Below are 27,562 nucleotides of genomic sequence, written 5' to 3'. Positions count from 1 at the left end.
AAGGCTACTTGTCCACTAAGAGACGATCATTTAGTTGGGGATGGTGAAGTGAGACACATATAACAGACTAAATTCAGCTGAATTTTATATTAAGAAAATTTTACATCAACAATATTATGTTGGGCTTTCCTGATGGCTCAGTGGTAAAGAATCTGCCTGCCAACGCAGGAGGCACAGGTTCGATCCCTGATCTGGGAAGATCCCACACGCCTTGGAGCAACTGAGCCCTGTGGGCCACAGCTACTGAGCCTGTGCTCTAGAGGAATCCAGCCACAACTACTGAAGCATGCACAACCCAGAGCCTGTGCTTTGCAATGAGAAGCCACTGCAATGAGGAGCCTGCACACTGCAGCTAGAGAGTAGCCCCCATTTGCCACAGCTGGAGAAAAGCAACAAAGACCCAGCACAGCCAAAATAATAATAATGAAATAAATTTTTAAAATATGTATTATGTTAAAAGTAAACTATTTTTGCTATTATAAATAATGCCACATGTAAAGATTCTGGCATCTAGCATTTACTATACTCTTGGATTACTAAATTAAAGGGTGTCAAATTTTTTATGGCCTTCAATATATGTCATCAGTGTCCCAAGAGGGTCAAACCAGTTATTCAGCAAATCAATAAAGTATACTTGAGTCAAAACCACATGAGCAATTAATATTATCCTGTTAACTTTTACCAAAGGTACAGATGAAAAGGCTGTCTATGTGCCCTGAATTTGACTTATGAGCAAAATTGAACATATTAACATATTACTTTACTAATTCTCCTTCTGTAAACTAGCTATTTGTTGCAAAGATTCAATTTTTATACCATAAGAGCTCTTTGTATCATAGAGATACTCTAAATTATGATGTGAATCTTCAGTCTTAATATTACTTTACCAAAAAAAAAAAAAATACCCAAAATTAAACAGGAGGGGGGAAAAAAAAGGACACTCTCTTTCTACTTTTCTATTCTAGTATATTCCACTCAGTATTGTGGCTCCTTAAGTCCATCAGATAGGGGTAGAAAGAAAGGGAAGGAAAAAGAAAACTTTAGGGGAAAGAAAGGGAAAAGAAAGAAAAAATGAGTACTAATCAGATACACACATACAGAAGTGAGAAGAGGCAGAAAAGGAAACAGAGAGCTTGAACAGGAAAAGGTTATAGAAACACCAAGGTTCTCTTAGTGCCCACTGGTTGTGGGAATACTGATTAGCTATCTAACCATTATTCCAACCTTAAATGCTCTTCTTTATCCAGAAGCTATGCTTACCTCATAACAGGAAAGAAGCAGTTGGGGTGGGAAAAAGAGAAAGATGGGGCTTAGGCAGTGGCTAGGTGGCACTAGTGGTGAAAAACACGCTGGCCATGCAGGAGACATAAAAAACACGGGTTCAACCCCTGGGTGGGGAAGACCCCCTGGAGGAGGGCACAGCAACCCACTCCAGTGTTCTCACCTGGAGAATCCCATGGACAGAGGAGCCTGGCAGGCTCGAGTCCATAGGATCACAAAGTCGGACAGGACTGAAGCAATTTAACACACACAGAGCAGTATTACTGAGGAAACAGGAAGATGACTGTGTGACTTTCGACTAGCAACTGTGAAGTTTTATAATGGAGCTATAAGCAAAATATTAGGAAACACTACTTTACAGGCAGAAGAAATCAGCAAAACTATATAGCAGATACCAGTGGCTGCCTACCCAGTCACCATTCTCCCCAATCCTCCTAGCCTGGCTGGCGGTGTCCTCATTTTATTCTGGTGTTGCTTCACCCTCTATTTGACTCAGAGGGAAATCCTGGTTAGCCTAAATCAGTTACCACACCCGTGCCTCCCCCTTGCTACAGATTGTTTAAAGACGAGTATGCGGCCCTCCCTAACTCCTGTTGAAAGAAAAACCACTGGAAGTTGTCAGCTCAACATACACGAGTCTTCCAAAAGAGTCACATCCATCTTGGGATCACAAGGGGAGCTAAATGAGAGAAATGTACCTTCCATAAATGATAAAAAGAGAGAGAACTCAGGTCCTTGTGGACGTTATGTCATCAAGCCAAAGAACTAACCCAGCTGGAAGCCAGCCTACCTCTCAACTTGTAAGAGATAAGTTTCCCTTAATGTTTAGCTATCTAGATTTATGGTTTTTCATTTCTTAAAGCTGAATCATACTTAAGTGATTCACAATGAAAAATCTTACAAGATTGTGATTGTTATCATTACCATTATCATAATGCTACCAAAAAAGGAAGGCACTTCAATACCTGCTACTTCCCTGCTACTTGAATATCTCAAAGTAAACATGCATTTTCAATTTTTCTATCTTTTTGCTGTTTTCCTTATTTTACATTATAATGTATCCAGAAATCAAACACTTCTGTTCAACAATTTACAGCATATCTCACAACCTCAAAAATTAGGACAAAAATAGCTTTTAACAGTTTCCTTACTAAATAGATGTCCAAATATTTGGTTGTGGGATATTATAGTAATATCATTTTCACACACACACGAGAAAATTCCTGCAATTTATCAGCCAAAAGTTTTAACGTAAATCTTACTGAACACCTGATATGAAATCAGAAAGGAGTCCACAAAGGGGAAAAGACTAACACCCCCTAACTTCAGTTCAGTTCAGTCACTCAGTCGTGTTCAACTCTTTGAGATCCCCTGGACTGCAGCACCAGGCTTCCCTGTCCATCAACAACTCACCTCCTAACTTACACCTTTACAAATACACTTGCTTCACACATGAGATGTATACCTGCAACAGACAAGCTGCTTAAGACAGTTGCTAAGACTTCTGTTGAGAATCTTCTTTGAAAGTAGTTGTCCTTTTATGGAATTCCCTGATGTTCCAGTACTTAGGGCTGACTCGGTGCTTTCACTGCCCGGAGTCTGGGTTCAATTCTTGGTTGGGGAACTAGGATCCCACAAGCCATGTGGCAAGGTCAGAAAGAAAGAATTTGTCCTTTAAAAATTTTTTTATATTAAATTTTAAAACATCAGAGTTACTAAGGTTGGAGTTCATTCACATCCAACCATGAAAGGAAAATTAGTTCAAATCTCTTCAAATTTCAAAGTTCAAATTTCATAAGCACCTATCATGTACCAGGTACCAGCTAAGCATAGAGAATGTCAGCAATGAACAAAGCATACATGGTCCCTCTCCTCATCAGCTCAGTCTAGACCAGAGGTCAGCAAACATTTTCCCCACAGAGCCACAGAACAAATATTTACACTTGCAGGCCATAAGGTCTCTGTCACACTCAACTCTGCCACTGTAACATAAGAGCAGCTATAGACATTGTATAAACGAATGAGTGTGGCTGCATCAATAAAACCTTATTTGTGGACGATGAAATTCAGTTATATAATTTTGATGAAATAATTTCTCATGCAAAGATGGTTAACTTTTTTCACCCATCTGAATATATACAGATACCATTTTTAGCATTGTTAGCTTGCAAGCCATACAAAGATTTGGCACATGGGCTGTAGTTTTGCCAACTTCTGGACTATATATTAACCATATAATTATGTATAGGTTTAAGTGTTCATAGGGAAAATGTATAAGGCTGTAAGAACTTAATGAGGAGACATGGCCTAGTTTGAAGGATCAAGGAAGTCTTTTCCCAACAAGTGACTCTGAGGCTGAAACTTGAAGGATGAGTATCAGTCAGCAAGACTAGGGAAAAAAGCAAAGAGCCTCCTAGACAAGTGAAAAGCATGTGCAAAGCCCTAAGAGAAAAACAAAGTCTACTGAAGAATCTGAGAGGCTGGATTACAAAGATTAAGGAGAAGCGTGGTATGAGTCGACAGTGACGCTGGAGAGAGCTAGAGACCAGCCTACACAGCACTGTTAGCTAGTTTCAGTTGATTCTGGTCTCTGTCTTAGGAGTACTCAGAAACCATTAAAGGGTTACAGGTAGGTGGGGGACACAATCCCCACACAGCTTTGGATTTTTTAAAGCGATCATTAGGACTGCAGCATGGAGAAAAATTGGAAGGAAGCATGAATGAATATGGGGTGACCTAGAAGCAAAGTTCTGGCCAGAGATGACAGAAGCTTAGACTGGGGGACTTGTAGTGAAATTTAGAAGGTAAAAGAGACAAGATATGGTGACTAGATATGGAATAATGAGAAGCAGTTTTCCTACATGTCTCAGGTTCCCAGTTTCCATACCATGATATTGGTGTCATTCAGTGAACCAAAGATACTGAAAAAGATGTGTGTATCTGTGTCTACATACTTTGAGTTTAGTTTTGACACACTGAGTTTGAGTTGCCTACAAGACATTCTAGTGGAAGTGGTAAGTAATCAGTGGATATACAGTTTTGAAGCCAGGATAAAGTTGGTTTCAGTTCAGTAATTTAGTTTGAGAATTGTCAGCAAATGGGTTGTAACTAAAACCATAGAAGGAAATGGAATTATCACAGAAAGGGTATGGAAGAGTGGTTTTCAACCTTGGCAAAACATGAAAATCATCAGGGCAACTTTAAAACTTTTTGAGGTCCAAGTAGTACTCCTGGACCAAGGAAATTAGAATCTCTGAAAGGAGAATCCAGGAATTGTGGGGTTTTTTTGTTTTTTTTTTTAAGCTTTCTAAGTGTTTCCAACGTGGTATCAAGATTGCAAAGATAATGGTAACTACAGAAAGATTAAGGGACTAACTGGGTTTCAGGAGTTCCCTCGTGGTCCACTGGGTTAAGACTCTGCACTTCCATTGCAAGGGGTGTAGGTTTGATTCCTGGTCTAAGATCAGGGATCTGGGAAACTAAGATTCCACATGCCTCCTGGAGAGGCCAAAATTAAAAAAAAAAAAAAAAGAGAGAGAGAGAGAGAGCGTGACTAAGTAGGTTTCTAGTTTGAGTTACCTCATAATGTATCTTTCTGACCTCAGACTTCATATCTCTACATTCCAGTTTAGTTCAACAGAAAAGACAGTAGTTCTAGTTTATCTCTAATAGTCCTGAGAGTCCCAAAAATCTGAGTCAAAGTTATGAAACTGAAATAATTCTCCTTTCTACAGGAACGGGTTGGGGAGGAAGGAGATAGCAAAATATTGAGTTGGCCAGAAAGTTTGTTTGGGGTTTTCCATAACATTTACTAAGGGCTTCTCTGGTGGCTCAGATGGTAAAGTGTCTGCCTGCAATGCGAGAGACCCAAGTTCGATCCCTGGGTAGGGAAGATCCCCTGGAGAAGGAAATGGCAACCCACTCCAGTATTCTTGCCTGGAGAATTCTGTGGATTGAGGAGCCTGGTAGGCTACAGTCCATGGGGTCACAAAGAGTCGGACATGAAACCAATTACCAGTAGTAGCATATAATACAGAATATATTTCTATAAATAAATATCCTCCAAGACAAAAACATTTCTAAATGATAGGATTAACACATCAAATAGTATTTGGTAGTATTTGTTAAGCCTGGGAACTTTCTAACTGGACTAGTTTTGCTTATTATATCATGTTGCTCCCTATCTAGTAACTGCAGCAAGTTCAAAATGGCATAACTTGAACTTGGACATTCCTTATTTCACAATGTTATTGAGTGGACCCTTTCTAAAGATAAAATGAACTACAATTTAAGATACGGAAAGCATATAAGTGAACACAGAAACAGAAGCACGGGACTCAGATTCAGGACAAGGGTAAAGTTTGGATTGATCCATTAGTAGCTCTGAGACTTCAGCCAAGTCTCAACTAACATCCCAGTCTCAACTTCCTCAGCCGTAAATGGAAGTAAAGTCAACTTCAGAATTACTGGAGAAGTTGAAATGCGAAAAGGGCTGTGAAAAATAGCTATACAAAAAGTCTCATCATTTTTACATTACTTTCCAGCCAATTTTAATATTAACATTGATTTATATATTTTAAGGAATGGGTTTTCTATGCATGGGCATCCCTGGTGGCTCAGATGGTAAAGAATCCGCCTGCAATGCCGGAGACCTGGGTTTGATCCCTGGGTTGGGAAGATCCCCTGGAGGAGGGCATGGCAACCTACTCCAGTATTCTTGCCTGGAGAATCCTCATGGACAGAGGAGTCTGGCAGGCTACAGCCCACAGGGTCGTGAAGAGTCAGACAAGACCGAGCAACTAAGCACAGCACATGCTAACAGCACAGTATTCAGAAGACAAATATAGTCTCCACGCTACGATTCTTTGCTTCAGTTAGAACAGGTATAGTTTGTTGGGTGCATTTTACCAGAATAACTTAGTCTCCATTGGTAATTCCCACTATTCTTCAAATTTCATTTTTAACCTCTGACTTCAAATTCCACAAAGCAGGAGACTACGGTTACTATTAAAATTCTTCTAAAGAACAGCTAACATTCTTAAAAGTTAACCAGTGTTTGTGAACCACTTGATTGTTTCTCATTTTTCATTTCATCCCAAGACAAGATATGAGAGCTGGAAAAACAGTTAAAGACGGAGCTCTCAATTTGACGACATGGGACAAGACCAGAGATAAGAACAACCTCTCCAACAGACAGACATAAAGGGCAGTTTGTTCAACGAGAAAGATTATCCTCCATCCCTCTCACAATTTCTAAGGTTAGAACCAAAGGACACAGAACTTCAGAGCACTTGCAAAATCTCCTGACTTCCAAAGCACTACTGTGAGAAATAATGATCTCGCCATTAACGACAAAGACTTTTGACAATTCACTAAGTAATCTTTCAAAAGCCTCCTTCATTCAAACTGGTTTGTCAATGGGAAAGAACATTTCATAAATCTGAAGATTTACAAGTGAACTTTGAAGTTTAACATTACAAGAATAGAAATTATGTCAGGTTATAACAGAACAAACGAATTATGGAGAGTTGGGAATAAACTTTAAGAGTCTTAGGGAGGATTAGTGCTGTAAAAAGAAACTCAAGACTATCTCACTTTTATGTTCACTTCAAAGAGATTTTTAGGCAAAGGCTATCATGTACTGGCTTGTCTTGAGCAACTACTAGTATTAGCAAGTAACTTGCAGTGGTCACTAATAAGAAAACAAAACATAATTAAGAGTTCTATAAACATTTCTAAGAGTTCTTAAGATTCTTAGACACACGTATCTGATACAGTACAAATAATTTTGCCAATAATTTCATCCTTAAACAATGAAATACAAGTAGGTATAGAATGTGACACTTTATCTAAATCCAAAAACAGGATAATTATTTTGAAGACAAATTATGATATTCAGACACTGCCAAGAAAATGAAAATAATACCCAAACAGACTACAAGAGATGAAACAGTTTGGAAGACAATAACTCTTTTATGAGAGTCTAAAATATAGCAAGAGACTATGAGGGAAAATAACATATTTATTTCAAAAGTGAATCCCTACTACAAAGAGGAAACACACTATATTTACAATGATAAAACCTGCCAGGACTTTAAAGTTGCTGACGATACCACTGAGAAAAGCTAAGCTGAACTGCAGATTACCACAAAGCACGTTTGTTTTGATGTGCTGTGCAGGTTATCATTAGAGTTTGCAGACAAGCTCCTTTACTTTAAGACGTTTTAGCCACTGCTCCCACTAAAATATAAGCACTGAGCAGAGCACCAGTAGCAAAGAAAAAACCTGCTCAATTCTGCAAACTGACAGTCCCATTGAAAGAATAGGATGGAATGTGGGAAAGGCAAGTGAATTTTAACTTAAACAGTTCAAATTTGAACTTAGAAGAGGATGGCTTGGAGACATTAGTCAATCAGCTCATAGAAGTGAAACAGCACATGGTTCAGGGCTGGATTCATATTAAATGTTACTTGCCAGTGAAATGTTCCAATCTGTGTATCTATTTTCTGTTCATTGACTATTGCTGAGCCACTATCATGTACAAGGTATAGTAAGGCACTGCAATGAATACATACATGTGGGAAACAAAAAGAGTTCCTATATTCAAGAAGTTTACAATCCAACAGAAGGGATGAAAGAAACATTGTGCCTAAGAACATGATCCAGGCCTCTTAGAGAAGTTCATAGTGACATGGAGGCTCACGTTTAGAGACGATGTGCAGCTGCATCCCCATTTGGTGTCAACACAACACATATAGATACTGTATTATCCCAACTGATGATTTGCCTGAAAGGAGCATCAAAATACAGCAGATTGATAACATTTTACAAATAAAGAATGATGCCAAAACCTCAAATAAGGAAGAAAAAAAAAAATGATGACCTGCTCTTTGGCACAAAACCTGCTCCTCAATGCTCCACTAAACACTACAAGTCCCTAAAGCTGAACTTAAGGGCATGTGACAGCTGTTGATTGGTTATAGGAAACCACAGGGGCAAAAAAAAAAATGGACCCCTCAGGGTGCATGACATGCGTCTTGTCTGTAGAACACGGCATGAAGCAAACAGTGGCTGCAAGAAGAGGAAAAAAACAAGGAAAATATGTGTGACAGCATTCTGAAAAGTAAGATGTGGAGCTAGTCAAATGCAAGACCTGTTAAGTAGAGTTTGGGTCCAGCATCCACCCCTTCCAAATTTAATTGATTATAAACACGGTACAAGCCATCCATGAACTATCCAATACTTTCCTGTCTCTAAGGCATTTTATGTCCAAAAGAGGATGCACAGTAAACCAATTCTTCAGAGAAAGGCAACAGCAAAGATACCATTTTTGTCAAAATAATATTTAAGTAAATAAATATTAGACCAACAGCACCCAACTAGATTCCTCCCTCTCTCCTGAAACCTCTAACCAGCTGAAAGGCATTGTGTGATTCCACACCTTTATCTGTTAATATGAAAACTATAGACCTCTCCCTCCTAACACCACTATTTATAGTTTTTCTTTGTTATTCTAACTGAACAGTAAGGTTTAACTAACGAAGCCAATCAGCCTATGATCCTAATAGGAAAAGAAAAAAGAAAAAAAAACGAGTAAGCAAACACCAAAAAAAGAAATGGACAAATAGGATGGATACTTAATAAAACATAGATGTCCTCCATTCATCTGCAATTCCAGTCATTTTCTGACAGATCTCAGATTTTCAGAACAAGTATGCAGGTTATTTAAAACTGAGTTATATATAGTCATTTAGCAGTAGCAAAACACTTCTGGCATTATCACAGATGCTAGATCTCTGAAGGAATTTTTTCCCCCAAACTAGCGTTTTTCTTCACCAAGAACCGACGAGCCTTTATTTCTAAAAACAAGAGCCCTTGTCTCCCCCGCAAAACAAACAAGTCAAAGACCGTAGTTAAATTCTATGCTAATGAAACTGTGAGATTACATCCCAGGCATTGTCAGAGCCTATTTTTCATACACCACCACCAGACAGTTTGATGCAGTATTCCTGATTGCTTTTTATCGTATTTGTAAATACACTCACTAATCCACTAAATTAGGTAATGTACAAACAGGTCCTCTCAGTTATTAGCGGACAGCAGTCAAGTCCTATTACATCTGATCCTTATACAGTTGTCTAAAACATTTCTATCCAGGTTAAGGGCTCCGATCGGCAAGAGAGAGAGGCAGGTTAGCGAAATTTGGATGGGGGCAGGGTAGACGCTGGGAGAAATCTCTGCATCTCAGCCCTCAGCGACAACACTCAGCCAGTGTGCCCACAGAAAAACTAAATTCGGCACCTCTTCCTCCTGTTACACTGGCAACAAAGAGGGAGTTTCCGTAACGCTCCCGTCACCCTCCAGGTGCCCAATCTCCTTCCCAGCGCAATCCCCGCGCTCCCGCAGGGGCCTCGGTGTGCGAAGAGGCCTGGGTGTCTGAGGTCAAGGCACAAAGGGGGGATGGGTTGGGTGGCGAGCCGCTGGAATCTGGGAAACCGGGTCGTAGGAGGGCTCCGGGATCCGCTTAAACGCTTGAACCCGGACCGGGGGCAGCTGGCAGGAGAAAACGGACACAATCTCCAATAGAGCAGAAACTGTAATAAGGTGGGAGATGGGGCGAACAGCCCAAGCTGGAGCTACTCCTCCAGCGAGCACAGATGATAGTCTGTGGATGTGGAGCGGGCGGACTCGAAGGAGGTGGGAAGCGAGGAGGCAGGCCCGGAAGACGAAGGAGGGGGGGTGCCACCTGGGGCAGAGAGCAGGCGTCCTTCTTGCCTCTACCTGCGGGCTGGCGGGACGCGCCGCTCAGGTGTGACTAGTAGGCGGCGGCCAAGTCTGCAAGGGGCGCCCCGGGGGCCGCGCTGAGGCGCCTGCCTGTCGGCTGCCCCGGGAGCCAGCGCGGGGGCAACGGCGGGACAGGGGGAGGTGCGGGTGGGGGACGTCTCTGGAGTGCACGGTGGGCTGAAGGGAAGCTCGCGGGTCGTGGAAGGCGGCGGGAGACCGCCGCGCGGAGCGGGGGAGGCATCCGGGTGGGCGGCCGGGAGGCGGGAGCCCCTCACCTGCGCGGCTGAGGAGGCGGAGCTGCAGCAGCCCATGGCGGGGCCGGAGGAGCCCGGAGGCGGCGCCGGGCGCGCAGCTACGCCCCGGAGCCCCTCGGCATGCGAGCCGGCGGGCGCCCTGGGAGGGCGCGGCCTGGCCCCGCACGACTCGGCGGCGGCGGCGGCGGCGGCGGCGGCTCGGGCGGCGGCGGGTACTCAGGAGGCGGCGCGGCTCGGGGAGGGCGCCGACCACATCCCCCGGCGGCGGCGGCAGCGGCGGCGGCTGTGGCTGCGCGGTTCCTGCTCCGCTACTGCTACTGCAGCTGCTCCCCAGCGGAAAGGGGCGGGCGGCGGCGGCGGCGGCGCCTCCCCCTGTCCCCCGCCTCCCGCCTCCCGCGCCCAGTCCCTCTCCCGCTCCCTCTCCCGGGCCGCCGCCTCCTCAGCGCCGCGCGCGTCTCCCATCAGACTCCCCGCCCCCAGTGCAGCGCCGCGCGGGCGGTCGGGCGGCTGCGGCCAAAACTAGGCCGGGCCCTTCGGCGCGCGTCTGGGCCTGCGCGGTACCGAGCCCATTTAGCTGTGGCACCGAGGCAGAGCGCTACCTCTGCGCGAGAGGGCGCCTGAGGCTGGGGCACACGAATTCTGGGCAGGCTCGCAGCCGAAATGGGGTCGGGTTGTTTCCGGACCGGGGAAGCACCGGCGAGGCTTGCGGAGCTTGCAACCCGAGGACCTTAATGGTTTCTTACCTCTCAGGTGACTGATTTTTATCCAGAGGAAAGCGTACGCAGTAACCCCGTGGAGAACTACTGTGTGACAGAGGCAAGGAGAAACAAGCATCTGTTGCTACTAGCCCCATTTTGCTGATGTGGAAACTAAGCCTTGAAGGCACCAAGAGTTTGATGGAAAGCACCCAAGGTCGAAATTGTTATAAAGGGACGAAAATAAGGAAAAGGCAAAAAATTCTCCAGGTCTCTCAATTCAGAGACATATTGGATCTGAACGAAACTTTACACAGAATAGTCCACACACACACACACACACACACACACACACACACACACACACACAAATGAGTATTAATTCATCATATTAAAACATATGTATACCGCAGGCATACTAAGTTCCAGTAATTTACAAGCACTGGGAAAAAGAGGTGAACAAAAGTGCCAAAGTTCCTGCTCTCTTAAAATTCCTTGTTGTTCCGTGAATACGCTAGGCAGTATCAGCAGGTTAAGAGTAAGTGCTGTCACCATCTTCAAGAACTACAACCCCAAGAGGCTGAGAAAGTGTGATATGAGAACAGTTAAAATGTGGCAGGAATAAAACTATAGATCATGCTTAACATTAAGAGAACCACTTACGAGGCTCTGTTTTAAACCTTTTCATGTTTCCTTTCATCCGGTCAAAGAATGTCTTAAAGACAGATCAGTTAGGGGAAAAAAAAAAAACAACTTATTTGCAAAGATCCGAAGGAGACTAGAAGGCCTGACTGCCAAATGAAAGACAGCAAGTTTTAAAGATTACTCAAAAGCTAAGGGGGACGGAAATAGTACAGAAGTAAGCCTTGGACTGCAAGGAGATCCAACCAGTCCATTCTGAAGGAGATCAGCCCTGGGATTTCTTTGGAAGGAATGATGCTAAAGTTGAAACTCCAGTACTTTGGCCACCTCATGCGAAGAGTTGACTCATTGAAAAAGACTTTGATGCTGGGAGGGATTGAGGGTAGGAGAAGAAGGGGACGACAGAGGATGAGATGGCTGGATGGCATCACTGACTCGATGGACGTGAGTCTGAGTGAACTCCGGGAGTTGGTGATGAACAGGGAGGCCTGGCGTGCTGCGGTTCATGGGGTCGCAAAGAGTCGGATACGACTGAGCGACTGAACTGAACTGAAACTGACTTCAGGTGCATTGAAAGGGAATCTAAGCAAAGGAAAGTCAAGATGGGAACCTAGGGACCACCAAAGGAAAGGCCAAAGAGGAATTCCCAGTTGGTGTGTTTCAATTCTCTAGGTCTGTTCAGTTCAGTTCAGTTCAGTCGCTCAGTCGTATCCGACTCTTTGTGACCCCATGAATCGCAGCACGCCAGGCCTTCCTGTCCATCACCATCTGTCGGAGGTCACTCAGACTCACGTCCATCGAGTCTGTGATGCCATCCAGCCATCTCATCCTCGGTCGTCCCCTTCTCCTCCTGCCCCCAATCCCTCCCAGCATCAGAGACTTTTACAATGAGTCAGCTCTTCGCATGAGGTGGCCAAAGTAATGGAGCTTCAGCTTTAGCATCATTCCTTCCAAAGAGATCCCAGGGCTGATCTCCTTCAGAATGGACTGGTTGGGTCTCCTTGCAGTCCAAGGGACTCTCAAGAGTCTTCTCCAACACCGCAGTTCAAAAGCATCAATTCTTCAGTGCTTAGCCTTCTTCACAGTCCAACTCTCACATCCATACATGACCACAGGAAAGACTATAGCCTTGACTAGACGGACCTTTGTTGGCAAAGTAATGTCTCTGCTTTTGAATATACTATCTAGGTTGGTCATAACTTTTCTTCCAAGGAGTAAGCGTCTTTTAATTTCATGGCTGCAGTTACCATCTGCAGTGATTTTGGAGCCCCCCCCAAAAAAGTCTGACACTGTTTCCCCATCTATTTCCCATGAAGTGATGGGACCAGATGCCATGATCTTCGTTTTCTGAATGTTGAGCTTTAAGCCAACTTTTTCACTCTCCTCTTTCACTTTCATCAAGAGGCTTTTTAATTCCTCTTCACTTTCTGCCATAAGGGTGGTGTCATCTGCATATCTGAGGTTATTCATATTTCTCCCAGCATTCTTGATTCAGCTTGTGTTTATTCCAGTCCAGCATTTCTCATGATGTACTCTGCATAGAAGTTAAATAAGCAGGGTGACAATATACAGCCTTGACGTGTTCCTTTTCCTATTTGGAACCAGTCTGTTGTTCCATGTCCAGTTCTAACTGTTGCTTCCTGACCTGCATACAGATTTCTCAAGAGGCAGGTTAGGTGGTCTGGTATTCCCATCTCTTTCAGAATTTTCCACAGTTTAATGTGATCCACACAGTCAAAGGCTTTGGCATAGTCAAGAAAGCAGAAATAGATGTTTTTCTGGAACTCTCTTCCTTTTTCCATGATCCAGTGGATGTTGGCAATTTGGTCTCTGGTTCCTCTGCCTTTTCTAAAACCAGCTTGAACATCAGGGAGTTCACAGTTCACGTATTGCTGAAGCCTGGCTTGGAGAATTTTGAGCATTACTTTACTAGCATGTGAGATGAGTGCAATTGTGTGGTAGTTTGAGCATTCTTTGGCATTGCCTTTCTTTGGAATTGGAATGAAAACTGATCTTTTCCAGTCCTGTGGCCACTGCTGAGTTTTCCAAACTTGCTGGCATATTGAGTGCAGCACTTTCACAGCATCAACTTTCAGGATTTGAAACAGCTCAACTGGAATTCCATCACCTCCACTAGCTTTGTTCATAGTGATGCTTTCTAAGGCCCACTTGACTTCACATTCCAAGATGTCTGGCTCTAGATTAGTGATCACATCATCATGATTATCTGGGTCGTGAAGCTCTTTTTTGTACAGTTCTTCTGTGTATTCTTGCCACCTCTTCTTAATATCTTCTGCTTCTGTTAGGTCCAGACCATTTCTGTCCTTTATCGAGCCCATTTTTGCATGAAATGTTCTCTTGGTATCTCTTAATTTTCTTGAAGAGATCTCTAGTCTTTCCCATTCTGTTGTTTTCCTCTATTTCTTTGCATTGATTGCTGAAGAAGGCTTTCTTATCTCTTCTTGCTATTCTTTGGAACTCTGCATTCACATGCTTATATCTTTCCTTTTCTCCTTTGCTTTTTGCCTCTCTTCTTTTCACAGCTATTTGTAAGGCCTCCCCAGACAGCCATTTTGCTTTTTTGCATTTCTTTTCCATGGGGATGGTCTTGATCCCTGTCTCCTGTACAATGTCACGAACCTCATTCCATAGTTCATCAGGCACTCTATCTATCAGATCTAGGCCCTTAAATCTTTTTCTCACTTCCACTGTATAATCATAAGGGATTTGATTTAGGTCATACCTGAACGGTCTAGTGGTTTTCCCTACTTTCTTCAATTTAAGTCTGAATTTGGCAATAAGGAGCTCATGATCTGAGCCACAGTCAGCTCCTGGTCTTGTTTTTGTTGACTGTATAGAGTTTCTCCATCTTTGGCTGCAAAGAACAGAATCAATCTGATTTCGGTGTTGACCATCTGGTGATGTCCATGTGTAGAGTCTTCTCTTGTGTTGTTTGAAGAGGGTGTTTGCTATGACCAGTGCATTTTCTTGGCAAAACTCTATTAGCCTTTGCCCTGCTTCATTCCGCATTCCAAGGGCAAATTTGCCTGTTACTCCAGGTGTTTCTTGACTTCCTACTTTTGCATTCCAGTCCCCTATAATGAAAAGGACATCTTTTTTGGGTGTTAGTTCTAAAAGATCTCGTAGATCTTCGTAAAACTGTTCAGCTTCAGTTTCTTCAGCGTTACTGGTTGGGGCATACACTTGTATAACTGTGATATTGAATGGTTTGCCTTGGAGATGAACAGAGATCATTCTGTCGTTTTTGAGACTGCATCCAAGTACTGCATTTCGGACTCTTTTGTTGACCATGATGGCTACTCTATTTCTTAGGTCTGTTACCAGGGATGAATCATTTCTCTAAGCCTCTTTCTCCTGCTCTGTGAAAAACAGGTGATAAGGATGACCAGGAAGAGCTGTTGTCAAGACTAAACACTATATGAAAGCACCCAGTAGGACAGTAGGGGCTTCCGGGTGGCGCTAGTGGTAAAAAACCCACCTGCAATGCAGGAGACCTGGGTTCCATCCCCGGGACAGGAAGATCCCCTGGGGAAGGGAACAGCAACCCAGTCCAGTATTCTTCCCTGGAGAATTCCATGGACAGGGGAGCCTGGTGAGCTACAGTCCATGGTGTTGCAAAGAGTTGGACACGACTGAGTGACTAATATGTCATTTTCAGTAGGACAGTAAGGACTCAGTAAGTACTGCTTGAGATTATTAATTCTTCCTCTGCATTCTCCCTATATTCCCTCCCAATTTGATCAGAGGGTCAACCATACCACTGTGAATCCTAAGGGTGTTACCAGTAACCATTAGACCATTAAACAGAAGTGGAAAAAAAAAAAAAAAAACTTCAATGGCTCTGGTCCCAAGTCTGATTGTGAACTCCACAATTAGATTGTAAACTCCCTGAAAACATGCTATAGCATTTTCTCCTTTGTATCTTTCTCAGCTCTCAATTGTTTGTCAATTATTCAGTGCAACCAGGAATTTTAAAAAACCTTCCCTTGAGATTTTCCCTCAAAGCATCAAAGTACATCTTGTTTTTTAACTGAGGAAGGAGGCTGAAAGTAAAATTACAGTCTTAAACATGAAGCCATCTGTCTTACTTCTTTATAATCAAGGAAAGGGGAGTTTGTTTCTCTTAGCAGTATCAATATGGGAGCATTTCTCTCAGATTATAAAAATCTTTTTGGCTAGTGTAGTTATTCTATGTAGTAGCTAGTGCTTATTTTGTAATTAAAACTGCAGAAGCTGATAAATACATAACAGACTCTGGCAGTGCTTCAGGAAAAAAAAAGTTCATTTCATATTTTTTGGAGGTGTCTTTCCTAGACAAGGATAATGGGTGAATATAATTGAAAGGGAGCACATTCCTCTGTACTTGGGCTGATCTGAATTTCAGTTTTCCTTTTAAGGGTTAATGGAACTAAGAGTTCTAAGGTTCTGCTATGTGCTTTGTAAATATACCAATTATGTATATATGTACCATATATGCATATGAATGTGATGTTTTTAAGTTACACCTTGTCATTAGCATGAGGGAAACAGCTCCCCAATTGATATTCTGTACCTTCGAAGAATGAGTCTCTTTCCCTCATGCCCAAAGAAGCCTCATAAAAGGAATGATTTAGAAGGGGGCAAATTACTGTTCCTTTTCATCCGCTCTCATAAGCAAGCTCACACAGCATTCAATGAAATTAAACTACATCAAATTCAGAAACTGTGAAAGGATCACTCTAGCTGGTGATTGGGGTACTGATCTTATCACCATGAGATGTCATTGAGGTAAACCACTTGGGAAGGACTCAGGTTTTCTCTTTTGAGATGAAGAGGAGTTAAAAAAAAAAAAAAAAAAAACTTATGTAAGAACAGCATCTACACTAACCAGAATAAAATTATAAGGTCTATCAATCTTGCTGCTGCAGGGTAAAATCAGATCACCAGCTGAGCCAGCCAGAAATGCTTCCCAGTGGTCTAGTATTGCATAATTGGCCGTGTGAATTTCAGTGTTTCCAGCTTCAAATGGAGGGCTTGGTGCTGGTCACTCACCTAGGGAAAACATGGAACTAATGCTCTTTCTGGATATTAATAAAGCCCAACTCATTGTTCACATGATTTCAGATTTGGGGGGATAAAAGAAATTCAGATACATCTATATGTGTGTATGACTATAACTGCTCAGAGGAGTCCTTTATTAAAATTTTTTTAATTTGTGGTATTTGGTGCTTTGGCTGTGTTATTTACATTTTAGCACACACTGTGTTCACAGTCACATCCCACCAAAAGCACGTTTCCCTCAGCAGAGCCCTCACTTCCAGATCTGTCCCACAACCTCCTCCTCGAAGCTATTCCCATGTCACCCCTGGGAAATGCTCCAAAAGTGAAAACTAATTGTAACCAAAAGGGCTGTAACTGTTCACTCATTACCAGAGAGGCAAGATCAGGTCTCTATTTGAAAAGATCGAAATGTATCCCAGCCTCCTAGTTAAACCCTGAAGTTAGAAACAGGGGGGAAACAGCTTCCCTAAACTCAGGTATGTGACAGAAAAAGAAAACATTGTTCCCAGTCAGCTCTTGGCGAGAATCATTATTCCTTAGCTTTGCAACTTTGCTCCTGCCCACACTTGTAAGCTGATGTTTCACCAGCCTTAATTAAAGACTGGTTTTTATTTATTTTCACTGAGATTTCCATTACAAGATCAAACAACATTTAAGTTCTCTAAAAGTACTTGCTGTGAACTTGTGTTCATAGGGGTGTGGCACTTCCCTATTACTTTTCTGAAAGTCATTTTTAAAAAATCTGTAGATATTCATTTATCCAATTTGTTTTATTGAGTCTCTCTTATGAACTAAGTACATTTGATTAAGTATCTTGTATGCCTGGCGTGCTGCAGTCCATGGGGTCACAAAGAGTCGAACACAACTTAGCGACTGAACAAAAACGACAAAAATGCTAACTTGACTTCCAGGGATTTGATCTGTTTCTAACATAAAACTAGTGTTGGTTTTTTAAATATGTCAGTTCAGTTCAGTTCAGTCTCTCAGTCGTGTCCAACTCTGCGATCCCATGAATTGCTGCACGCCAGGCCTCCCTGTCCATCACCAACTCCCGGAGTTCACTCAAACTCACATCCATCGAGTTGGTGATGCCATCCAGCCATCTCATCCTCTGTTCTGTCGTCCCCTTCTCCTCCTGTCCCCAATCCCTCCCAGCATCAGAGTCTTTTCCAATGAGTCAACTCTTTACATGAGGTGGACAAAGTACTGGAGTTTCAGCTTTAGCATCATTCCTTCCAAAGAACACCCAGGACTGATCTCCTTTAGAATGGACTGGTTGGATCTCCTTGCAGTCCAAGGGACTCTCAAGAGTCTTCTCCAACACCACAGTTCAAAAGCATCAATTTTTCGGCTCTCAGCTTTCTTCACATTCCAGCTCTCACATCCATGCATGACCAATGGAAAAACCATAGCCTTGAGTAGACGGATCTTTGTTGGCAAAGTAATGTCTTTGCTTTTAATGTGCTTTCTAGGTTGGTCATAACTTTCCTTCCAAGGAGTAAGCATCTTTTCATCTTAATATATAATCTTATTTATTTATTTTTGGCCGTGTTGGGTCTTCACTGCTGCGTGGGCTTTTTCTCTAGTTGTGGAGAGTGAGGGGTATTCCCTAGTTGTCACGGGCTTTTCATTGAGATGGCTTCTCTTGTTGTGGAGCACAGGCTCTAGACCACAGGCTCAAGAGTTGTGGTTGCTCTGAGACATGTGTACCCTGCACTGGTCGGTGGACGCTTCATCACTGAACTGCCCCTGGAGCCCAGTGTTGGCTTTTATTTTGGGGTGGTGGGTGAGGAAGAAGGGGAAGGAAGGCAGGATTATGAATATTCATTTGAGAAGGAAAGAGGCAATTTGTAAAATAGGGAAATCCATTTATTTCATAATGTAGTTCTTGAGCCATTATAATGATCAGATACTAGCTAGATGCCAAAGATTCAAAGATGAATGAAGAACATTGCTTGCCCTTAAGTCGTTTATATTTTAGTGAAGTGGAAAGACATTAAAGCCAAGATTTTGAGTATGTTATGTTTAAATGTAATGAGAACAATGAGTCCATGTGCTGTATAAACTCAGAAGCACAGAGATAAATTTATTTTGCTTCCTAAAAAAATTATTACAATTCTTCCCCTGTACCCCCTTTTATTATTAACTCCACTAGACATGTTCCCACTGTGTACTGAAAGCCTAGAAAACAGCTTGGTACCCAAGAATGTGTCATAAACATCTCTTCAATGAATGAATGAATTTTTTCAGTATGAGTTCCTGGAAATTTAGATTTGTAAATTAAATGCTTAGAATATCTCAAAGAAAAGGTTATCTGAAATATTAAACAATCATTTTTTTTATTTTTTGGCTTTTTCTCCTATGAAACAACAGAATACAAACTACTTATATAAAACTGTAAGTATGAAAGTGTTTTTCTTTGGAAGACACCATGGCTAGCTAGCTAGCTAAATTGTTTCAGTCATGTCTGACTCTTTGTGATCCCATGGGCTGGAGCCCTCCAGGTTCCTCTGTCCATGGGAATCTCCAGGCAAGAATACTGGAGTGGGTTGCCATGCCCTCTGGGATCTTCCTGACCCAGGAATCAAACCCGAGTCTCCTAAGTCTCCTGTATTTACAGGAGGGTTCTTTACCACTAGCGCCATCTAGGAAGTCCAGAAGGCATCATAGCCTTAGTAAAAGAGATCAATCACATAACCCTTTTAAAACTCCTTGATACAAAATGTTTTATTAATAAACGCAACCAACAAATAGATTAGTAGTACTTGCAAAATGATTTGTGAAAGTTCTCCTGCTATGATCTGAATGTCTCCCAAAGTTCATGTGTTGAAATCCTAATGCCAAAGATGACAGTTTTAGGAGATATAGGCCTTTGGGATGTGCTTAAGTCAGGAGGATGGAGCCCTCATGAATGGAATTAACGTTTTATAAAAGATATTCCAGAAAGCTCCCTAACCCTTCCACTATGTAAGGACACAAGAAATTGTGATCTGCAACCCAGAAGAGTACCTTCACCAAAACCTTGATGTGCTGACATCTAGATTTTGTACTTGCAAACTCCACAGCTGTGAGAAACAAATTTCTGTTTCTCACAGAAATCGCTTATAAGCGATCCCAGTGTATGGTATTTTGTTATAGCAGCCTGTATCCATAATACTAAAAAAACTCCTACTTAAAAAAAAAAAGAAAAAAAAAAAACAGAAAAATGGGCAAAGGGCATAGCAGACAAAATCCACAGTGAAAGAAATACGGGGACTAATAAAATGTGAAATGCTGCTCAACTTCACTAATAATAAAACTGTAAGTTAAAAAAATTAGGAGCTATTATTCCTCACCTAAAACGCCAGCAAAGATTTAAAAGCTTGATAATATCCAGTGTCAGGGAAAGTCACAATCCTCTCATATACTATTGATAGGAATATAGTTAACTCTTTCTGAAGAGGAATTTAAGAATTTATACCAAAGCTAAAAAAGGGTGTATTTTTTTTTTAACCTCAGCAATTCTTCTCCCAGGAATGTATGTAACAGCAGTAGAGTCTTGTTTTTAATAAGGAAAATTTTGGGAAAACCTACATTTCTGTAAGTCTTCCCTGGTGGCTCAGCTGGTAAAGAGTCTGCCTGCAATGCGGGGGACTTGTGTTCAATCCCTGGGTCGGGAAGAATCCCATGGAGAAGGAAATAGCAATGCACTCCAGTATTCTTGCCTGGAGAATTCCATGGAGAGAGGAGCCTGATGGGCTACAGTCCATGGGGTCTATAAAGAGAATATTGATTAAGCAATTGGGTAAATAATAGGAAATACTATATAGCTATTAAAAAGTATGTGATAGATTAGTATTTACTGACAGAAAGATAACTAAAATAAACCATCAACTGAAAAAGCAATTTATAAAACAGTATTGTGATGGAATTCTATTTATGTGAAGTGTGTGTGTGTGTGTGTGTGTGTGTGTTTGGAGAAGAGGTTGTGAGGAATATGTATGACTCTGTTAAGCAGTTACCTTTGGAGAGGGGATGGAGGTAAACTGGAGTGAAACAGAGCAAGACAGAAGGGAGAGAGTTTCTTGATTATTGATCCCTGTATTGTTTGTAGTTTTGACAAAAGCAAGTATTGTTTTTTTAAAGTATATTAAAATATTTTAATAAAATAATTGCAAGAGGACAGGGTCCTCCCAAATGACCTATCAATGTTGAGGAAACAGATCACTATTAAGCAATGTTTGTAAAATGTATTAAGCTGGTCCTTGAACAGCAGTTAGGTTCAAGGTCACAAAAGGACTTAAGCAAAAGTGCAGGTTTAGAATTGAGTAAGATCTGGGAATTCCCTGGCAGTCCAGTGGTTAGGACTCCGAGCTCTCCCTGCCAAAGCCCCAGGTTGGATCTCTGGTCAGGGAACTAAAATCCCACAAGCCTCATGGCATGGCCACACACACACAAAAAGAAATGAGTAAGATTTGTTGGCTGTTCTTATTATCCATTAATGTATCACAAACCAAACTAAAACTTGGTGATTTAAAACAGCAACAACTATTCATGATCATCTCTCATAGTTCTGGGGACTCAGTAAGCTCGGCTAGGCAATTCTCACAGAAGGACAAACAGACAGTGGATGGGTCAGGAGTCATTTCAAAGTCTTCTCCCTTGCATGTCTGGTGTACTTGAGGCTGGCTATTGGCTGTTGGCCAGAACTTACTGCATGACCCAGGTTTCCTTGCAGCATGTGGCTGGGTTCCAAGAGTGAGCATCCCAAGAGGACCAGGCTGACACTGCATTATCTTTTATAACCTAGCCTCAGACAGCAGATAGCATGACTTTTGCTGTAGTCATAGGCCCATCCAGATTCAAGGGAAGAAACCGTAGATATGACCACCATCCCACCTTCAACTGAAATATCAAAGTCACATTGTGAGAGGAGTGTGCAGGATGGGAGGTATTGTCGTGAGCTCTCCAATTTGCTACATACAGTTCCCAACACTCTCTCAAGTTTTTCTGACAGGAGCCAGCTTCTCCCATCTGCATTATCCAATGGCATCCATAAGCCCTGGAGTTTGTTCCTCCTACAGGCAAAAGGAGCAGGGAATTTGGAACAAATAGGTAGTAAAAGGAGCTTTTCACTTTAAAAAGATCATTGTGATGATATCCTACAAGGAGGTCTAGAGGAAGGAGAGATTAAATAATAAAAACAGTAGGTGCTGAAGCTCTTGCCCCTACTCATCAACTCCCCTGCTCAATTCAGCAAAATGATGCCTAAGTATGATTGACAGGAGTCCTCCATATTCTTAGCAAAGCATTCAGTCTTCAGGATGCTCTCAATGGGTCTCAATTCTTACAGAACCAGATACTCCTATGCCTGGCAGGAAATTACTGGACCATGGGAAGTAATTGAACTTTGTGAGAATACCAAGGTACCACTTCGGGGATACTGATATTTCTCCCACTGAGCAAAGGACATAGACTACCTGGGAATGGAGCCTGACATGACCACCAACTTGCTCACTTCCCAAGCATTCCAATAGTTTGTCTTCTAGTGTGGTGCTGCAGAGCAAAACGAAGGGGAAGGGGAGGAGGGAGGCGGTGAGGTCTGGCTGGACTAGCAACTGGAAGCTTAGCTACCGTCATTCCCAGCTTCCCTCAAGTCCTATTAAGAGATTTGTTTCGGGCTATGAAAATTGTAGCATCAGACTGGTTTTTAACGTTTTCTTTTTCTCCAACTATTATTATTTTATTGGAAAAACTGTCAAAATCCACCTGTTGTTTTTCTCAGAGCTCCTTTCCTCCTTTCTCATTGGCATTAGACAGAGTCATTTCCCCTAATACTATGTAATTTAGAAGAGGCTGTGTCAATTGCATAAAATATTTCTAATCTCCATAATTAAGATGCTGCTGGTCTGACAGCTTTGCTCTCTTACTCCCCCTCAGCTAGTTGCAAGGATGTAGAAAGACATTTGGGGAGTACTAAAGCAAAAATGACATGCTGTTCTCCTTAAGAAGGGCCGTCTCACAACTATCCCACTCTCCCCAGGCTCCCTCCTGAAGAGTTTCATTTAATACTTCTTCCTAAGTAGAAAAGAGAGACTCTGCCAAGGTCCTCCAGACTGTCTCTCCATTCTGAGAAAATGTATGCTGTGTGCTCAGTTTGACTCCAGAGAAAATCCACATTGCACCTCCTTAAGACCTGCTCCTGAAGCCAATGTTTTAGCACAGCATTTGACAACAGAATGCATGTGTGCATGTTAAGTTGTGTCTGACTCTTTGTGACCCTATGGACCGTAGCCCCCCAGGTTCCTCTGTCCATGGAATTCTCCAGGCGAGAATACTGAAGTGGGTTGCCATGTCCTCCTCCAGGGAATCTTCCTGACCCAGGGATCAAACCCATGTCTCTTATATCACCTGCACTGGCAGGAAGGTTCTCTACCACTAGTGCCACGTGGGAAGCCCTTGACAACAGAACAGTCATTAATTAATTTAGGTCAGACAATTGAAGACCAAATTCTGAAATCAGAGAGAAATTTAGATGTGAGAAATAGCAGGAAACTTTGAAGATCACGCAGTCTATTTTCCTCTACTTCTGGAAAAAACAGAAGACCGTGATTCACCCAGATTGCCACACATTCCCTGTGTCCTTCTGCCCCTTGCTAGTTTGACAATGTTTTCAGGTGTAGCTTATAAAAGTCTCATATCATCCTCACAATATTTCTATTAAGTCAAAATCACTATCACTATTTTAGAGTTTAGGAACATGAGGTATGAAAAAGTAGTCTTACTAGACTGGGTTATGCTGCTACAATAAATTTACTCTCAAATCTAAGCGATTTCGTAGAATAGAGGTTTATTTCTCCTTCATGGTCTGGATGGCACAACAGTTGGTCTGGATGGAGAGAGATGAGTAGTAATGTCTATTCCATACACTCATTCAGGTCCCTGTGTTTATGAAGGCTCCATGATATTATAACTGCAACCTGTGCAACTTGAAGTCTTCCAGTCTCTCAGAGATAAGAAAGAATTGGATAATTACCTGTGGATGTTTCACTGCTTCTGCCAGAAATGGCATACAGTACTTTGGGTGCATTTCATCCAGTTCAGTTCAGTTCAGTCGCTCAGTTGCGTCCAACTCTTTGTGACCCCATGAATCGCAGCACGCCAGGCCTCCCTGTCCATCACCAACTCCCGGAGTTCACCCAGACTCGCGTCCATCGAGTCCGTGATGCCATCCAGACATCTCATCCTGGGTCGTCCCCTTCTTCTCCTGCCCCCAATCCCTCCCAGCATCAGAGTCTTTTCCAATGAGTCAACTCTTCGCATGAGGTGGCCAAAGTACTGCAGTTTCAGCTTTAGCATCATTCCTTCCAAAGAAATTCCAGGGTTGATCTCCTTTAGAATGGACTGGTTGGATCTCCTTGCAGTCCAAGGGACTGTCAAGAGTCTTCTCCAACACCACAGTTCAAAAGCATCAATTCTTCGGTGCTCAGCCTTCTTCACAGTCCAACTCTCACATCCATACACGACTACTGGAAAAACCATAGCCTTGACTAGACGGACCTTAGTTGGCAAAGTAATTTCTCTGCATTTCATTAACTAGCACTAATTATACATCTCACATGAGGGTAAGAGGGAGGAACTGCAAGAGAAGAGGAATATTTGGTAAGCATGACTGTCACTACTTTATAAGGTAATAATTTGTCCACCATCCCACAGCTATTAGGTGGCAGGATTGTCATCAAGATCTAAGCTGACTCCAGAAGCTATGTTCTTACCCACTGTATTTTCTTTTACATCACTTCATAATGCCATTTTGGGGACAGGAGTGGCTACTTTGTAGGAAACCTCTGTAGCATAGTGGAAAAATGCCTGGACTTAGATAGGTGGGCTTGCATAAGCATTTTGCCACTTCCTAGTTGTGAGGTCTTGGGCAAGTCCCTTAGTCTCTCTGCTAAGAGCAGTTTTACCATCTCTAAAGTAGAAGTGAATAAAACCCATTAATCATTGTTACAGGCATGAGAACCTCCATGACCTGTAACATGCTCTCAATGAGTGGTTTTCCTGTCCCTCATTCTGTTATGCAAGTGCTTTCCTAGGATGTAAGTCCTTCTATAGTAAGAGCTTTGGCTAATAGTTGTAGTTGGAATTTTGCCAAGGAAAGACTCCAGTAACCTGATCTAAAACACTTCCAGCATTAAAGTTCTGATTCTATTACCAGTCTTTTTCCTGACATCAGCAATTTCCTTCATGTGTTGCCAAGCACAACTCATTCATGACTTCAGGTAAAAGGAAAGGATAATGTCACAGTAAAATTAAAAGTTGTGGCTTGAGAGCAGTTTCACATTTAAAAACAGTGGAAACGTTGGAGCCTCTCTAGGAAGTAAATGTCAAAGTGTATTAATGTAGAGTGAGCACCAATGCCTTCAGGTATTAACCTATTGAGAAAGCCCATTTGGTCATCATTGTAGTTTCTCTTAAACTCTGAAAATTGGTCTTTTATATTCTTTTAATGTTATTTAGAAAAAAGAATTAAACGTCTATTAAAGCAGCCAGGTATTAGAAAAAATGTCTTTTTAGAAATCTACTGGGCCATTTTCTCTTGGGAAAGGAAAGTATAATGTTTCTTACGGGAAGGTGCATTGACTCTTTCAGGCCCCTGGGTGATTGTTTAGGTGAGTATTGGCAGAGATAATTGATAACTTTTGGTTCCAAGGCTCATGGCAAAAGTAATGAACTTCCCAAAGCGAGTTTCTTTCTCAAAAGGAGCCTGAAGCATAACAACTCTTATTTCTTACTTTCCCTTTCTTGTTAGCGACTCAAACATCCTGACATGCTGGTGGCAATGTTGGGCTCGGGAGTCAAGACAAATGTGGATTTCATAACCAGCTCAGCAAATTACTAGCTGTGGGGCCTTGTGCAAGTCACACACGCTTTCTGAGAGCCCCCGTCCTTATCTGTGACATTGCATTGTGATTATTAAATGAAGGAAATCTAACTTTGCAAGGTGACAGTGGTGTACTGGCATGATTGACATCTGTGACAGATCATTTTTAATTCACTCCTATAGATGCAAAAATTATCAGTGATAATTATTTTTCTTAATTTACTCTAGTTTCAAAACAATTAACAGTTAAAAAAATAAATTTAGTTAAAATGTATGTTTTGTATGAACTAATATACACACTTACTAAACAAGGTATTACACTTTGTGGTTCACCATTTTTAAGTTTTTAATTAAAAAATCAAATTGTCATGTAGAATCATTGTTTTGTTTCCAGTTTCGTTTCTTTGTCTTTAGAGACAGTGTGCTATCATTGTTTATTCATATTTACAGTTTAAATGTAGGGATATGTTGTACTATAGGGCTTGGAGATATGAACAGTGCCCTAAATGAGCCTGAACAACTCCCATCTATTATGAACTTACTGTCAAAGTAAATTCATGAAGCTGAGTCCACATGTGTCAGGGTGGCCTATGTAATTGGGCATTCTCTGGGTTAACTTCTGGATTAACTTCCATGTAGAATACAATGTGTATTAAGAGGTAATTTGAAGTTTACATACACACACACAGACACATACACATATTATATAATAAATCTCATGTACACATATTATGGGGCTTCTCAGGTGTCACTAGTGGTAAAGAACCCACCTGCCAATGCAGGAGACGTAAGAGACATATGTTTGATCTCTGAGTTGGGAAGATCCCCTGGAAGAGGGCCTGGCAACCCACTTCAGTGTTCTTACCTGAAGAATCCCATGGACAGAGGAGCCTGGAGGGCTATGGTCCATAGCGTTGCCAAGAGTTGGACACAACTGAAGCAACTTAGCATGCACGCACATGTATTATATTACATACACATATGTACATATTAATATTATATGATATATGTATGTATTATTACAACTCAGCAGTTTGAAAGATAGACCAAAGATGCTGTAGTGAAAAGCATTTTATCATTAACATTGTTCAAAATTGTGAGCACATGGTGATAATAAAAAGCAGACAGACTAGACTTGAGTGGTTTTTAAAATTCTCTCCAGATAATGCCTGCTCTATTGTCGCACCTGGGCCAGCCACACCCCTTGCCCCTCCTTTGGCACACCACTGCGAGTTCCTGGCATGTACTTAGCATGCAAGTCTTCTGAAACCAGAAAGATTTCTAAGGTCTTACTTTTGTGCTGCAGAGAAAGAAAAACAAAGACATGAAAATACAACTTAAAGATGTAGTATTATGTTTTTGTAAAGAGTAATGTTTTTCTGTAAAAACAGCAATAGATGCTTTTTAATTTAGAAATATACGAAAGTATTTTTTTAAGAACTCAAAAAGCAATAAGAGCCCCTGTAGTCACGTTATCCAACAACAATAGTAACAATCATTAATTGATCCCAGGAGCTGTACATTCACTCCATTATTTTAATCCTCACTGTGAATTTAGGCAGTAGCTTCATTTTTAACTTTTTTTGTTGTTTTTTCAAGTCTTTCTATTTCTTCTTTTCTTTTACAGAAGCAATAATTGAGACCTAAAGAAGTTATATAAGGAGACCAAGGTTATAAGCTCGAGCTCATTATTAGCAAAACTGGGATTCAATACAGATGTTTGACTAAAAGCCCAATCTCTTAACAACTCTGCTATTTTATACCTTTTTAACCTTTCTTCTAGAGATTCATTCTAGGAAATAAAACTGTTTCAAAGGCTTATGAGTGAGAGAATTTATCAGAGTGACAGCTGTAAAAACACATATTTATGTAGATGGGAGAAAGATGAGAAGGAGGCAATAATGAATCACCAGTGGTTAATCCCCCATTACTGAACTATTGGTGTTCATTCCATTGTACATATATTTCCATATTTTCTGAAA

The 27,562-nt window shown here is 41.7% G+C and overlaps 1 protein-coding gene across 1 annotated transcript in view; it reads right to left on the bottom strand.

Annotated features, from left to right (window-relative positions):
- SLC44A1 (solute carrier family 44 member 1) overlaps positions 1-10,376 on the bottom strand; it is a 166,532-nt gene extending 156,156 nt beyond the window's left edge. The window contains exons 1-2 of the mRNA XM_068973651.1: positions 10,063-10,376; positions 9,778-9,946 (exon numbers count right to left, since the gene is read on the bottom strand). Of these exons, the coding sequence (XP_068829752.1) occupies positions 9,778-9,946; positions 10,063-10,376 (483 nt within the window). The remainder of the gene's footprint in view (positions 1-9,777; positions 9,947-10,062) is intronic.
- Between the last annotated feature and the right edge of the window lie 17,186 nt (positions 10,377-27,562).

This window comes from Capricornis sumatraensis, chromosome 6, assembly GCF_032405125.1.
Source record: "Capricornis sumatraensis isolate serow.1 chromosome 6, serow.2, whole genome shotgun sequence".
In the NCBI taxonomy this organism is placed as follows: domain Eukaryota; kingdom Metazoa; phylum Chordata; class Mammalia; order Artiodactyla; family Bovidae; genus Capricornis; species Capricornis sumatraensis.
The sequence above is the reverse complement of the archived record's forward strand: the minus strand, read 5'-3'. Positions and strand labels throughout refer to the sequence as shown.